We start from the raw sequence: 13237 nt of genomic DNA on the forward strand, positions 1-13237 counted from the left end.
CTTTTTTCTACATGTTGACAAACTTCGCCTTAAAATACCAAAAAATTGTAAATGAGGTTGCAACAGGGACTCTCCCATTTGCACCAAAGGAATCCCGAAGCATTTCCTACAGCCATAATGAAGTGTTTTTTTGGGGGCAAGCCATTTGCGATGTCAAGAAATACAGGAACAGGAAACTGGATCACAGATGGTGGTCACTGATCGCCATGACTACAACAAAAACCTCACAATTTTTACAGTCCTAAGTCAACCATGCATCAGATAATATTGTGTAAGAGGTGCTACAGAGCATACTATTGTAATAGTGTATGTTTGTATGGACTTGTTGCCTGTTGTTGACAGCAGAATTAATCCTTTCTGAACTGTGAGGACTGACAGTCAGCCTTCATAGCCAGACATCCCAGTTCAAATAGATTGGACGTTTGTCACCGTCACTGGCAACAAATGAGTAAAAAATATAAATATTTTTAAAAGTTCACCATGTCAGCTGTGCATTCAGAATTTCACGAGTTTGGCGTAGAACACGGGTGTCAAATAAATACTCTAACAGCTTTTCACAATGTGCTGCTGGTGCTGATTTGTGGCATCTGGTTGAAGTTCTGACCCGGAGCTGACAATAGATTCGTCAATAAAGCCAACCACAGCTAAGGTGTAGCGATTTATGTGGTGCTGTGATCGCACATAAAACCAGCATGTGCCTCATGACAATATAAAAATGTGCCTTTAAAACTTCCTGACACCTAGTCATTGGGCTACCCAGCAGTGGCTTGCTTACCTTCCATTTTTTGGCGAAACTTACTCTCTGTGGTCACTCATTCTACCAAGAGTTGATCTCAATCTGCTCAGTTATTTTGACACAATTTGACATTGAAAGTGTCACTACCTCATTGCGTTACAAACACTTCCATGCCAGAGTGTGACGTCTTCCGAGGCCACATTTCATTGCTATTCCAATCACGAGTCCAGCCATCAATTGTGTGAGGAGTCATTTTGAAAAGGGGGAATGTAAATGTACACTGTCATACAAATTGTACATTATTTTTCAATGTGACAAAGTGTAATTTATTCGATTGTATGTCAATTAAAATCAATAAGTCATTCATTTTATGTACTGATTATCCTCACAAGAGCACCAGGGGTGCTGGAGCCTAGCCCTGCCAACTTTTGTCTACTGGAATTGGTTTGCTAAACAGTTGTGGGGCACAGTTATTCACAAAAAGATGATTATTAACACAGTATGTAATATATATATATATATATATATATATATATATATATATATATATATATATATATATATATATATATATATATATATATATATATATATATATATATATATATATATATATATATATATATCAATGCTGCAATGCTGTACATAATGTGTTAATAACCATCTTTTTTTTCCTTTTTGACCTTGACATGATTTATCATCACTGGCACCCCACACTAATTTACCCACAGAAAATAATACACGTGCTGTCTTTTATATACTGTATGAACAGCAAGTGCAGCACTGCTGTTCATAATCTCAGCTTGATTCCTGCATCTGAGCTGCCAGTGGTTCAGCAAGGTGATTCAATGATATTGTCCTTGCCTCTGGGGACTTTCTCATGCTCAGTCTACTAAATGTCCTCAAAGATGAGTTAGACCTATGTTGAAATGTGTAATTTGCTATTTCATTTTTCTTCTAAATGTCCCCCCAACATTTTTTTTTTAGAAATCTTCATAAAAGTAACATATTGTCACCTGTCATCTTGCTGTTTTCTATGTATATGCCTGTGGACATATCCGTGCATGATTTTCTAAATTGGGGCCCACAATGGATAAAGCTGGATAAAAACCTATGCGGGACAACCGAAACAATCTAAATGCCATACCTCATCTCAGAAATGTAGATCTCATAACCACCTCATTCTTGTCCTGAAAGAAGCATAAATGACTTAATATTACACAATGATTGGAAATATTGACCTACATTAAAATGGTTCTTGAAAAGTGATCTTGGACATGAACAAACAACAGACTAAATAAACACACAACAACAGGGACATCTTCTGGAGATATAGTGTAATACACAACTAATCGCTGAACTTAATGGAAATCCACCAGATGGCAGTCAAAGTCCTATACATAAAACAAATAAGTCACTTTTACCAACGTCCTTGATTTTTCATCTCGTTTAGGAATTCCACAGAATTCAAATGTATAATCCTCTCATTTCTCGTGGGATAATCAATGGCCACTTCTCTGATTCAAGATTTACAACAAATACTTGATATGAAATGTGGCCAGCTGACATCTTAAATTGATCTCAAAAACTGACCTACTATTCTTTCTTGACTACTCGGTACTTACATTTCTATGGTCACCAGTCCGGTCTGGGGCCTGATAGTCAAGAACTAGTGGATGACTTCTTGGAAATCTGATCATTGTCTCTTCATGCCTTTATGAGATTAAGAAAATGAATCAAAATTATATAAGTATGTTCATCACAAGTGTATTTAGCAGAGGAAAATAGACATTTCATTAAGTATGAAGAATAAAATGTGTTTATGTGGTGTAAAATGTGGACACATGAGGTGAAATGTCCCTCTCAAGGAATACATAATGAAAACTACACTCAATGTACAGTCTGTACACTAGGTTAATGGCACCTGTAATATCTCGAAGATATGTGAGACATGATATAAGAAGTGTCACTTGAAACCCTCTCCTGGCACAGTTCTTGTGCAGAAAATTCCCCACAGAAAACACTAGTAGATATATAAAATGAAAAGTTCCAGTATTGAATACAGTCACTGTGCTATTTGGAAATAGTCACCCTATAATCAGAATATGGAAACACATTGTAGATATAAACATCGATGGGAATGGGTTCGGAATGGGAGTGATTCCAAAATTCATTTTAAAGATTGCTTGTCCATACTGATCCTGAATGAAGTTTCATAAATGAGTTTGTTTGCGATGACTCACCAATATCTTCAACTTTAGACAGAAGACAAAGCATATCTAGCATGCACTCATAATCTGAGGAGGGAAAAGAAAAGTAGGTGACTTACTTCTTAAAGTATGTCAACAGATCATACAGTGGAATGAATTGATTTTTTTAGTTCTGTTCACGACATTTCCAATATTGTAACATATATATATACATATAAATCAAAGCAATCACTAGATACATGTACTCATATGTAATCATGAAAAAGGCTATAAGCAAGGAAAATTTGTTGCGCAATAATAGATTCTAAAAAGTATTATTTCTTCTTACACATTCTAACCGCTTAAGTTACAATGCCAAATTAAGCTGTAAATTGTTTTATTTTAAAATGTATAATTTCACATTCCTGAGGGCGGCCCGGCGGATGAGATGTTGGCCCGTCGGGCCTCACAACCCCAGGGGTCCTGGGTTTGAATCTAGGTCGGTCCACGTGCATTGAGTCTCCCCAGGCCTGCGTAGGTTTTCTCCGGGTTTTCCGGTTTCCTCCCACATTCCTAAAAACATGCATGGTAGGCTGTTTGGACACTCTAAATTGCCCCTAGGTATGAATATGAGTGTGAATGCTTGTCCGTCTCCTCGTGCCCTGCGATTGGCTGGCCACCGATTCAGGGTTTCCCCCGCCTCTGCCTCGAAGTCAGCTAAGATGGGCTTCAGCACCTCCCGCCACCCTTGTGTGAGGATAAAGTGTTTCAGAAAATGAATGATTCATCATTTCCAGAGCTGATGTGATCAGCCACCGCTGATGTAAACAATTTTTATTCAACTGAAAACTCTTAATTTAAGACAGCATGGCAGGGACCTCTGAACTACACACTGTACATGTTTGAAGAGCCAGTATTTTTATGAGACGTGTCAAATTGTCATAAATATTTTCACATTGGTGTCATTTGTGTGTCCCAGTGAGCAAGTGGTTTTCCCATCAACCTCACTGTTCTGGGTTTCAGGTTTGATCTCAGGTCATTCCTCACTGTGTGGAGTTTGCATGTTCTCCCTGGACATTTCAACTAAAACAAGTTATAGGGGATATAGTTTTATGTAGTTTATTGTTAATTTGACAAATAATGCTTTAGGGATATTTCCTTTTTTAAACCATACCATTCAGGGAACAACAGCTGCCAATATTTGTACTATTGTATTGTGTAGTTTTTTGTTAGTTTTTTTGTTTTACAGTGAAACTATATTGCATGAATAAACAGTTACTTTGATATTCTTAATATCCAGTTTTTCACTTCACCAGAAATTCGAATGTGAGCACTGTTATAAAGACTGTATTTCACTGGTAATTAAAATGTACTAAAAAAAGGAATAAAACCACGAGTATTACCAAAATGCCCGATGTCAATTTTGAATTTGAATGTCATAAAATAGTGGTGGAAAATGCCTATTAAATTGCTGGGCAGGGAAAATAAGTTCAAGGACATTGACCTTCAAACAGCTTTCCATTGATTGTAAACCTGCCTCATTAAATTAAGCAGTAAAAAATGACATTGCAGATGTCAGTGTTAATGTTTACAGGGACGAATGAATTTTAGCAATAAAATACAGTGGTACCTCGACATACGATCGTAATCCGTTCCGAGACTGGGATCGTATGACAAGTTTTTCATAACTCAAGCGGACGTTTCCCATTGAAATTAATTGAAAACAAATTAATTTGTTCCAACCCTCTGAAAAAACACCAAAAATATATAAAAAATAATTATATTACAGAAATATTTTATACACGAAACAGATGCAAAAAAAGACAGTGCCATGGCCACCTGGCGTGGACAAAACGCATCACGAAACCTTTATCGTATCTCGGGTGAATTATTCGATCAAATTTTTCGTCGTAAGACAAGAATGTTGTATGACGAGTGGTCGTATGACGAGGTTCGACTGTAAATTGAGTGAAATGTCAAAGTCATATTCTTGGATCACGTGCTCAGGGGGCGTTTAGGGTGTGTGACTGTGGTTAGCCGAGACCTCTGATTGGGCAAGACAGTTGCGTCACACTCGGAGAAAGTGTTTAAATAACCAATGGCGTGCCTTTGTAGTGTATGTGTGGAAGTGACAAGCCTCCCTCGGCCCTCTCTCGCTGGAAGACCGCGTCCAAGTGACATCTCGCTCCCCGGGCTTACCTTACACACTCAAAAACCAAGTACCATGGACGACTCGAGTAGTTGACGTTTCCTGCAACCTTCTCTTTTTAAGATTTCTTCAGTCCGATCAATTAGCACCCGTCTATAGGCGTTTTTGACTACACGGCACTTTTTTTCTTCAACCCGTAAACCACCAGCGAAACCATGAAGTACATCATCGGCATTGGCGGGTGAGTAACACAAATGAATGGAGCTAATATTAGCCGGGTGTGGCCGAATCACTAGGCCGAAAAGAAGCCACGACACGTGGGAGAGCAGCTCTTCTCGAATGGTTTAAATTATGCCTAGTGCAGCTCATTGTCCTTGCATTTGAGATAAAATTCACCACCGCGTGTTCTATCGGCGTTTTACAAGACTGTACACTATGAAAACATATGATATGTAGGTGGTGCCTTCTTACGTTGAACTAACGCCAGACTGAGCCTCATCATCCAAATGATGAATACATTTAATGCAGGGAGTTAAAATTACTCTAGCCAGTACGATATTCATGTTATAATTTCTATTTTTAGTGAGTTGGCACGTGCATTGATAACTACTAATACTCTTAAATTGATAATGGAGTACTTAAACTGTTATACACGGAAGCAATGCTGATAATCATCACTCTTACTTTCCCCAATGGTTAACCATTAGCCCTTTTATCTATTCTTTCTAGCGTAACAAATGGAGGGAAAACCACCCTCACCAACCGTCTGATTAAAACCCTGCCCAACTGTTGTGTGGTACATCAAGATGACTTCTTCAAGGTGAGTCTCAACCCATTGTTTACCTTTTTGCTCTCTAACTCTTAGTTTTTAAAATCGGAATTACTGAAGCTGACTAGTGGGCTATTACAATATCGTTACTAAATGTAACACCACCCATAAATCCTTCCTTTTATTTAGTATATAGAGCTAGCATATGTACCTTGGTACATCTTATCAATGTGTTTCAGCCCCAAGATCAGATTGAAGTTGAAGATGGCTTTAAGCAGTATGATGGTAAGCCCGAGTTTTTATGGAAGGATCTGTGTGCGTTCTCGTATAATAACATGCATGCGCTATGATGTGTGCGAATGATTTTTCATTTGGGTGCTGTGTTTTTTTCTTCTCCCTTCCCTCCCATCTTATCAACTTTGCCATTCCAGTCATCACTGCACTGGACATGGACGCCATGATGAGCACCATCTACGCATGGCTGGATAATCCGGTGAAGTTTGAAAAGTCTCATGGCGTCAATAACACCCTGGACACGGAGATACTCCCAAAGTCTGACCAGAATGAGGAGATTCACATCCTCATTGTGGAAGGCTTTCTGCTTTACAATTACCAGTAAGGACTTATCTCTTTTTTTGACTCACCTATTGCTAGTAATAAATTTGAAAATAATTTGATTTACCCTTTTTTGAAGACCTTTGATCGACGTGCTGAACCAGCGGTTCTTTATTTCCATCCCCTATGAAGAATGCAAAAAGAGGAGGTGGTAGGTTTTCAAATGTGACTCTTATTTTGGTAATTATGCCGGGCGTTTCAATAAGAGGTTTCAAAATCAAAACCTCTTTACCAAAGTTACTCCTTCCTTTGATATTCCTGACTAAAATGCTAAACTCGGAACCAATTTTATTTATTTGGCTATTACAAACATTGCAAAACTGTTCAACTTAATCAATACATTTTAATAACTGCCCAATTCTCAAATTGGAACAAAAAAATCCCCAATTGAGAAACATTTTCTTCCACATATAGTCTTTATTTCAAACCAATGCACATTCAAGAGTTATATTCCAATTTTTAACTTTTTAATTTTGACCCTATAGCTCAAGGAACTACACGGTACCAGACCCCCCCGGCCTCTTTGATGGCCACGTCTGGCCCATGTACTTGAAACACAAAAACACCATGGAGAGGACAGGTGTTGATGTTGGTCAGTATCTACCGTATTCAAGTTACATCTTTGTTAAATGTAAAAACTAATAATAATAATAATGTAATTTTTATGCCTGTTTGTCACTACAGTGCAGCTAGATGGAACCAAGTCAAAGGAGCAACTTTTCAACTTTGTCTATGGGGACATCATGAATATTATCCAACATTCTCGTTAACAAAGGTATCTTCTACAAAAAAGGGATAATAAAATCAATTTGATCTTTTTGTGTAAACTTAATTTCTGAAGACCTACAATTATTGTTCTTTATTTCAGGTCACATGATCAGCTAAAATGGAGCGCTTATTCAGCTTGCTTGAAGAATGGCTCGCTTTAAGTTTCTACCTGGCAGCTTATTTAGCTGACTGCTATGCTTTTTAAACAAACAAAAAAAAGTATCAAATTGTAACCGGTCTGGATTGTAAGCCAGCATCATTTTATATCAATTGTATTTATTGCTTCATACGGCCTATACTCTCCAGAGAGTGAATGAATATGTTCAGAGGATGGAAGCACACGTCAATAAATGTTCCTCAAGCCAACTTTGTGTTGTGGTGATGTGAGAGAAACAAATTCACAGACGCTGTCACGAGACACGTTCAAAATGATACCCATCATGTACCACTCTGAGCATGTGATGCCAGCTACTATCAGGGTGCATGCTACTCTTGGTGCAAGTGATAAGTGGAGTCACGAGTTTGACACCCCTCCCTCGTCACCTCCAATTACAAGTGTGCTCCTTATCTGTATTTAGACAGGGCTCACTTTACTTGGAATAAATACATATTTGTCGTAATGACGCCAAGTACACAGCCATGTGATTCTCTTGACGTGTGGATAAAATGTAAATAAACATACCCTCACCTCTGCAGATAACCTCCAGTTAAAAGGTACATGATGGCAAAAGAGTTCCAAGAACATTCTAAAATTGATTTTGAATATTGTAGTTTGTATTGGCACAATTCAAGAATCCTGTAAGACCCCCAGTTGAAGTTTATGACATTTGGTCACCACAATGATGGTCTGTAAATCTATGACCAAGGTGGCCAAGACCTCTATTTTCTGAAAGTGAAATTTCCCTACTGTATAAGAGGCCGTTGACAGAAACCACTTGTTAAGTTGTCATAAACACTTAAAATGTGGCAGCGTAACATGGCCAGTATAGTTTCTCTGTAGTTTGCTTAACTACAATGCATACTAGTTGCTGTATGAACCCTCAGCCACGTTAAAGGATCCACACTGCACAACACGTACCGCCACTACAAGCTGAATGATACGGTTTATTGGGTTTACAGTTATTCTATACAGGTTGGTATGAGTTGGAATTGGGAGTGGAGGTTTAGTGAGGGAGTCTGAGATCATATTACAACCCCATTCATCAGGGAAATGTCCCGCGACCTACCTTGTTTTCCTCCAGAGAAAACATTCACATGATCACTCCATTTATTGTCACCTATCATTGTTGCACTTATATACATTAATATTCATATTACACGAACACATGCTATGTACATTGCCCAAGCCTAAATTATGAGCCACACAGAACATTGAATTCTGGATGTTATACATTATCCACTGCACAAGGCTGTTTCAAGACAATCGACCTTTTAGAGGCCAACACGTCGATGTTTCTTTTCTGACTATAAATGCACTAGCAGACGATCTTTGAGACAAACACATATTGCTGTAAATCTACTGTAAACACTGTCCACAGTCTCCAATAAAAAAAAAATCAAATAAGTGACTTATAACTGACGCTTTTATGCACTTTTAACTATTGGCATGCCCCTCTTTTGCTGTCACTTTCTTACCTAACATACAGTAGAAAAAGTGTTTACGTCAATGTCAAACATTTTGCAGCTTTCTGCAAAGGTTCATCCGTTTATTTTAATGTGGGTGTTAGTGCACAGAGCATGCCAGTAGGTCGGAATAAACTTGAACGTGTGAGATAAGTGGTTACATAACTAAATGCCCCGCCACTGGGGCTGCTGCTGACAGCCTTCTGTGAGAAGAGAAAATCACGTCCAGACTGTCCTACAATACAGCCCATAAAAAGAAAGCAGAAAGTTCATTTGTATACATATTTTCTGTGAAGTTGTAATTTGCAGAATGAAGGCAATTTTGAACTCAATGTCCTTGAATATTCTAGGAATGCTTGTTTTGGGTGGTGCCAAAAGTTTTTGTAATTTGCAGCTGAGAATAACTATAAATAGGTTATGAACACAATGTGACTGTTTTTAAGGTATTCTGTACTTTGACTGCATTATTTATTTATCCTGATTACTTTTAACCTTTGCTTGCATAATTTGTAAACAAATGTTCCACTACTTTGTCAATACTAAATCTAGGTGGGCCAAAAATGTGTTTCAATGCACGTAAAGTTTACTTTATTAGAATAATTACTAACTACAGAGCTGGAAATAAATATTAAAAACATCCCTGTCAATACTTTTGCAATGTCAATGCTGTTCAAACATGAAAATAATGTCAAATAATTTGATGAAATACCAGTTTGTGCATATATGGGCTGCTTAACTCCTATCTCAATGTGTGAAAGTGTCTGTAGCTTACATTAAGGGAAATGTGTGAGTAGTTTTGCCACCTGCTGTGTTTTGACACCAACTACTTTATCCCCAAGCAATGAGAAACCTTGCAGTTTGCCTCAAACCACGGACCGCAGAGCTAGAGCACTGAATCGTACTGGATCTTGCTTGTATACTTGGGGTATTTTGTTTGTTTGTCTTTTGTCTGTGTAGCAAGCCCTGGCCTTAACACACCTCACCACAGTCAATCCAAAGGAGTAGCAGAAGCAACAAGTCTGCTGTGGTGGACTCAAATAGAGGATATAAACACCATAAATTCAGGTCTCACATCTTCACCTCAGCCCAGACTTTGCAAACACTGGCTTGACTTGGATTTGTAGGAGGCTGACTGAGGACCAGACTAGGGTGTAGTCTGCCTTTCGCCCAAAGTCACCTGGGATAGGCTGCAGCAACCCTTGCGACAATGCGCGGTATGGATAATGAATGGATGAATATTAGGGCCATTTATTGACTAAGTGAATAATTGAAGAGCATTTTTATACATGGCTCCTTTAAATTATTGTGTTACTTTTCATCCTGTACTTCCAATGTAACCAAATGAGATTCCATAAATGTTGCTAAATTAACATTTTAGCACAAATTGAGACACAAGAATATTTAGCATTTAAAATCTTTGCATAACAGGATCTTAACACCCAAATTCCCATTATTTCAAGTTATGGTATGTTCTTTTGTCCCTTTTAGAATGCCTAGGGACACTTCTAGATTTCAATTTGTTGTTTTTAGTGAAGATACAAACTAAAATTGCTATTCCTCCATAATTTATGGACGGATCATAGTGAAATTTGGAAGTGATGTATTTAAGCAGCGATCTTATGAGCCTTATTGAGTAGTGTCAGGGCTAATTAATTAATTGTGGACTGCTTAGCGTAGCTCTGAGCAAATGAGAGGGTGGTCGTAATTTAACTTAATTTGCTTTGTGTCCTAATTTTCAGCTTCAAGAAAACACTTAATATGCTGCAGCTTGATTAAAATAGGTAAAAAGGTGATGGTGACAGTGGCTGATGTGTTTTTGCTTAAATGTTATAAACCATCAAATAATAAACAACATGAATCTTGCCTGGCATTACAAAAAGCCAAATGTCCTAAAAAGGCAATATTCTGTACGCCAAATTAGTTGTATAGTGGGTGCTTTCTAAATTTATAAAGTATCTTAACAAGTCTGCGAGGAGTCAACAAAACCATTCATTTGTTATAAAAACGTGAGTGTGGCGAGGGAACCATGATTTTGGTCCCAAACGCTGCACCTGCAGGATCACTAGGGGGAGAAAAACAACTCCTCACCTCCTGTGGTAGACCACAAACGTCTGTGTTTACACTGCATTTGGGAGAAAATGGGCCTCACTGACACAAGACGTGACTTCGGTCAGACTTTTTAATTCAACCAAGTACCAATTGCAATAACACAAAACTGCATGGTATGACAACTGTTGTTTTCTGGCCATATGTGAAATGGGATTAAAATTGTTGTTTTTTTTTTGTTGTTGCAATTTTCCAGTTTATTTTACAAAGAAAAGGACTAAGAGTTTTAGCTCATCATGTCCATTCTATCAAATTAGTAATGTAGCACATAGCAAGATCCCATCGCCACATGATAGTGAGGATTTAAGGCACTTGCTTATTTAAAAATGAAGCCATAATTATTACAGTCTACAAAATAAATCTGTTTTCCCCCTGTCCGCTGTTGTTTTCAAAGTTTACGAAAAAACCCATTGGTTAAATTCCAAAACTTTCCAAATAAATTTCTATTTTTGTATATGTTGAGTCACAGACACTAAATGACTAATGTCTCCCTGTCCACAAAGCCAGACATGCGTACAAAGTTACATAAGGTGTGGTAGTGAAGAGCAAGGGAAAGTCAGATCATTTGCCGTCATATTGGTCAAAAACACCACAAAGGGGAAATTTTTCCAGAGAGATGGGTCAAACACTAACATAAGGCAAAACAACTTTGTACACGACGACCACCACACCGACCAAATGGTAAGAACCGGAGGGAAATAATTACACTACGCAGCCGTCATCAGTGTAGGCCTGAGGATCATATCCTGTTATGGTGGGACTGGGAAAGTCCTGGTGCAGCCAGTCTGAACCAAACCACAGCCTCCCACTCTTAAGCCATCCATTTGAATCATTGTTTACAAAGACAGGAAAGCTTGCCCTGCACGACATCATCGTCTTCGCTGTGTTTGTGGCTTCGCAAAAAGGGGGCGGCAGTATGTATTTCTAACAGCCAGAGTTCTAAAAGCAGACGAGTTATAACCAAAGGTTTGTAGGAGCACAAAGCAGACTGTCTAACCTCTCAGGATGCCATCAAACCCACGCCTGCAGGAAGAACATCTAATTGACTAATTCTAGCCAGTGGTGTTTTTTTTTTTTTTTATAGGAAAGTGAAAAACACTTGGGCATAATGCACATACCAGGACAAGTCACGTACTTCCTTCAATGTCTGATGTTCTGTTACTCCCGACAACATAATGGACCAGCGAGTGAGTCAGGGCCCAAAATTGGTGCTTTGATATATGAGTTTCATTTAAAGCATGAAAATAAAATACATTTAAAATGGAACTTTTGGATCAATTTTGCTTTGAGTGGGTTTTAATAGAACTTGATTTTTCTCTCTGTCACGTTTGTGTTTTTTTTTAGCGGCTTAGATACGGAGAACAGTAAATCTGAGTTTTTTTTAAAAGCCTGGACACTTTTTATGAGCCACATAGAAGTTTGATGTACTCCCAGTGTAGTGGTTTATATTGTGTTGGTTATTCAGAGAATGCAAGTTTATTTTCCAAAGAAATATTGTTGACTTTTGATTCCTAACAACTCCTGATACTGAAAACTTAAAAAAAAATGATCATGGAGTAAATGCATTACTTTTCTATACTTTGAAGTCAAAAGGTGACCTGTTTTTGGTATATTACATAATAAAAGTGGGTGTGTTCACTTGAGGTCAAACAGGATGTTTGTCCTTTCTTTAAAATTGTGATATTCTACTGACCCAGTTACTCATAGACAACAGTTCTTCTATTGATGTTACATTTGCTGACACTTAAATTTGAAGGAAGTGTGTTTAAAAATACACACACGGATGGGGAAATGTGTTGACTGTGGTCACAATGAGTAACCAGTAGATGGCTACTTCTCTCGTCTGGACCTCTTTGTGACCATTTTGTGGTGTACATTTCACGCCAAGCAAGGCTGAACTACGCAATGTTGGTTTCCTGCAGTAGTAGTGGAGTATAAATATAGATCTTTATGTGAAATAACAGACACGTGGTCTTGTTGGGATGTGGAGGAATGTAACCTACTTTTGTCCACGGGAGTAAGAAAACAAAGAAATGTCAACAAAACAATGGTGTCCGAAATGGTTGTTCTATTTTGAAATCAGTTGTTTAACAATTTAGGAATAGTGGCTAAAAAACACCCACTTTCATAGCGTGTCTAAAAAAATAACTTCTCATAAAGTACAATAGATACAGTACAGTAACAAAGTAGTATGTGATGATTTATGGTTATTTACCATTTGGCATAGATGTACATATAACTAGAAATTGCTTTTGCCAAAAATTCATGCTAAAAGTCTTTGG

At 37.9% G+C, this 13237-nt stretch overlaps 1 protein-coding gene across 2 annotated transcripts; it reads left to right on the plus strand.

The window, feature by feature from the left end:
* Nucleotides 1–5038: 5038 nt before the first annotated feature.
* On the plus strand, nucleotides 5039–7592 carry mibp2 (muscle-specific beta 1 integrin binding protein 2). 2 transcript variants are annotated; one of them, XM_077713766.1, is made up of 8 exons: nucleotides 5039–5315; nucleotides 5804–5894; nucleotides 6083–6128; nucleotides 6275–6458; nucleotides 6538–6609; nucleotides 6944–7050; nucleotides 7143–7233; nucleotides 7327–7592. In XM_077713766.1, exons 1-7 carry the CDS (start codon nucleotides 5290–5292, stop codon nucleotides 7226–7228), a joined length of 612 nt encoding a protein of 203 aa, XP_077569892.1. In that variant the 5' UTR covers nucleotides 5039–5289; the 3' UTR covers nucleotides 7229–7233; nucleotides 7327–7592. The 2 variants fall into 2 exon arrangements, with proteins under 2 accessions (XP_077569892.1, XP_077569893.1); XM_077713767.1 differs by lacking the exon at nucleotides 6083–6128.
* The last annotated feature ends 5645 nt before the right edge of the window (nucleotides 7593–13237 follow it).

Source organism: Stigmatopora nigra, chromosome 3, assembly GCF_051989575.1.
Source record: "Stigmatopora nigra isolate UIUO_SnigA chromosome 3, RoL_Snig_1.1, whole genome shotgun sequence".
In the NCBI taxonomy this organism is placed as follows: Eukaryota; Metazoa; Chordata; class Actinopteri; order Syngnathiformes; family Syngnathidae; genus Stigmatopora; species Stigmatopora nigra.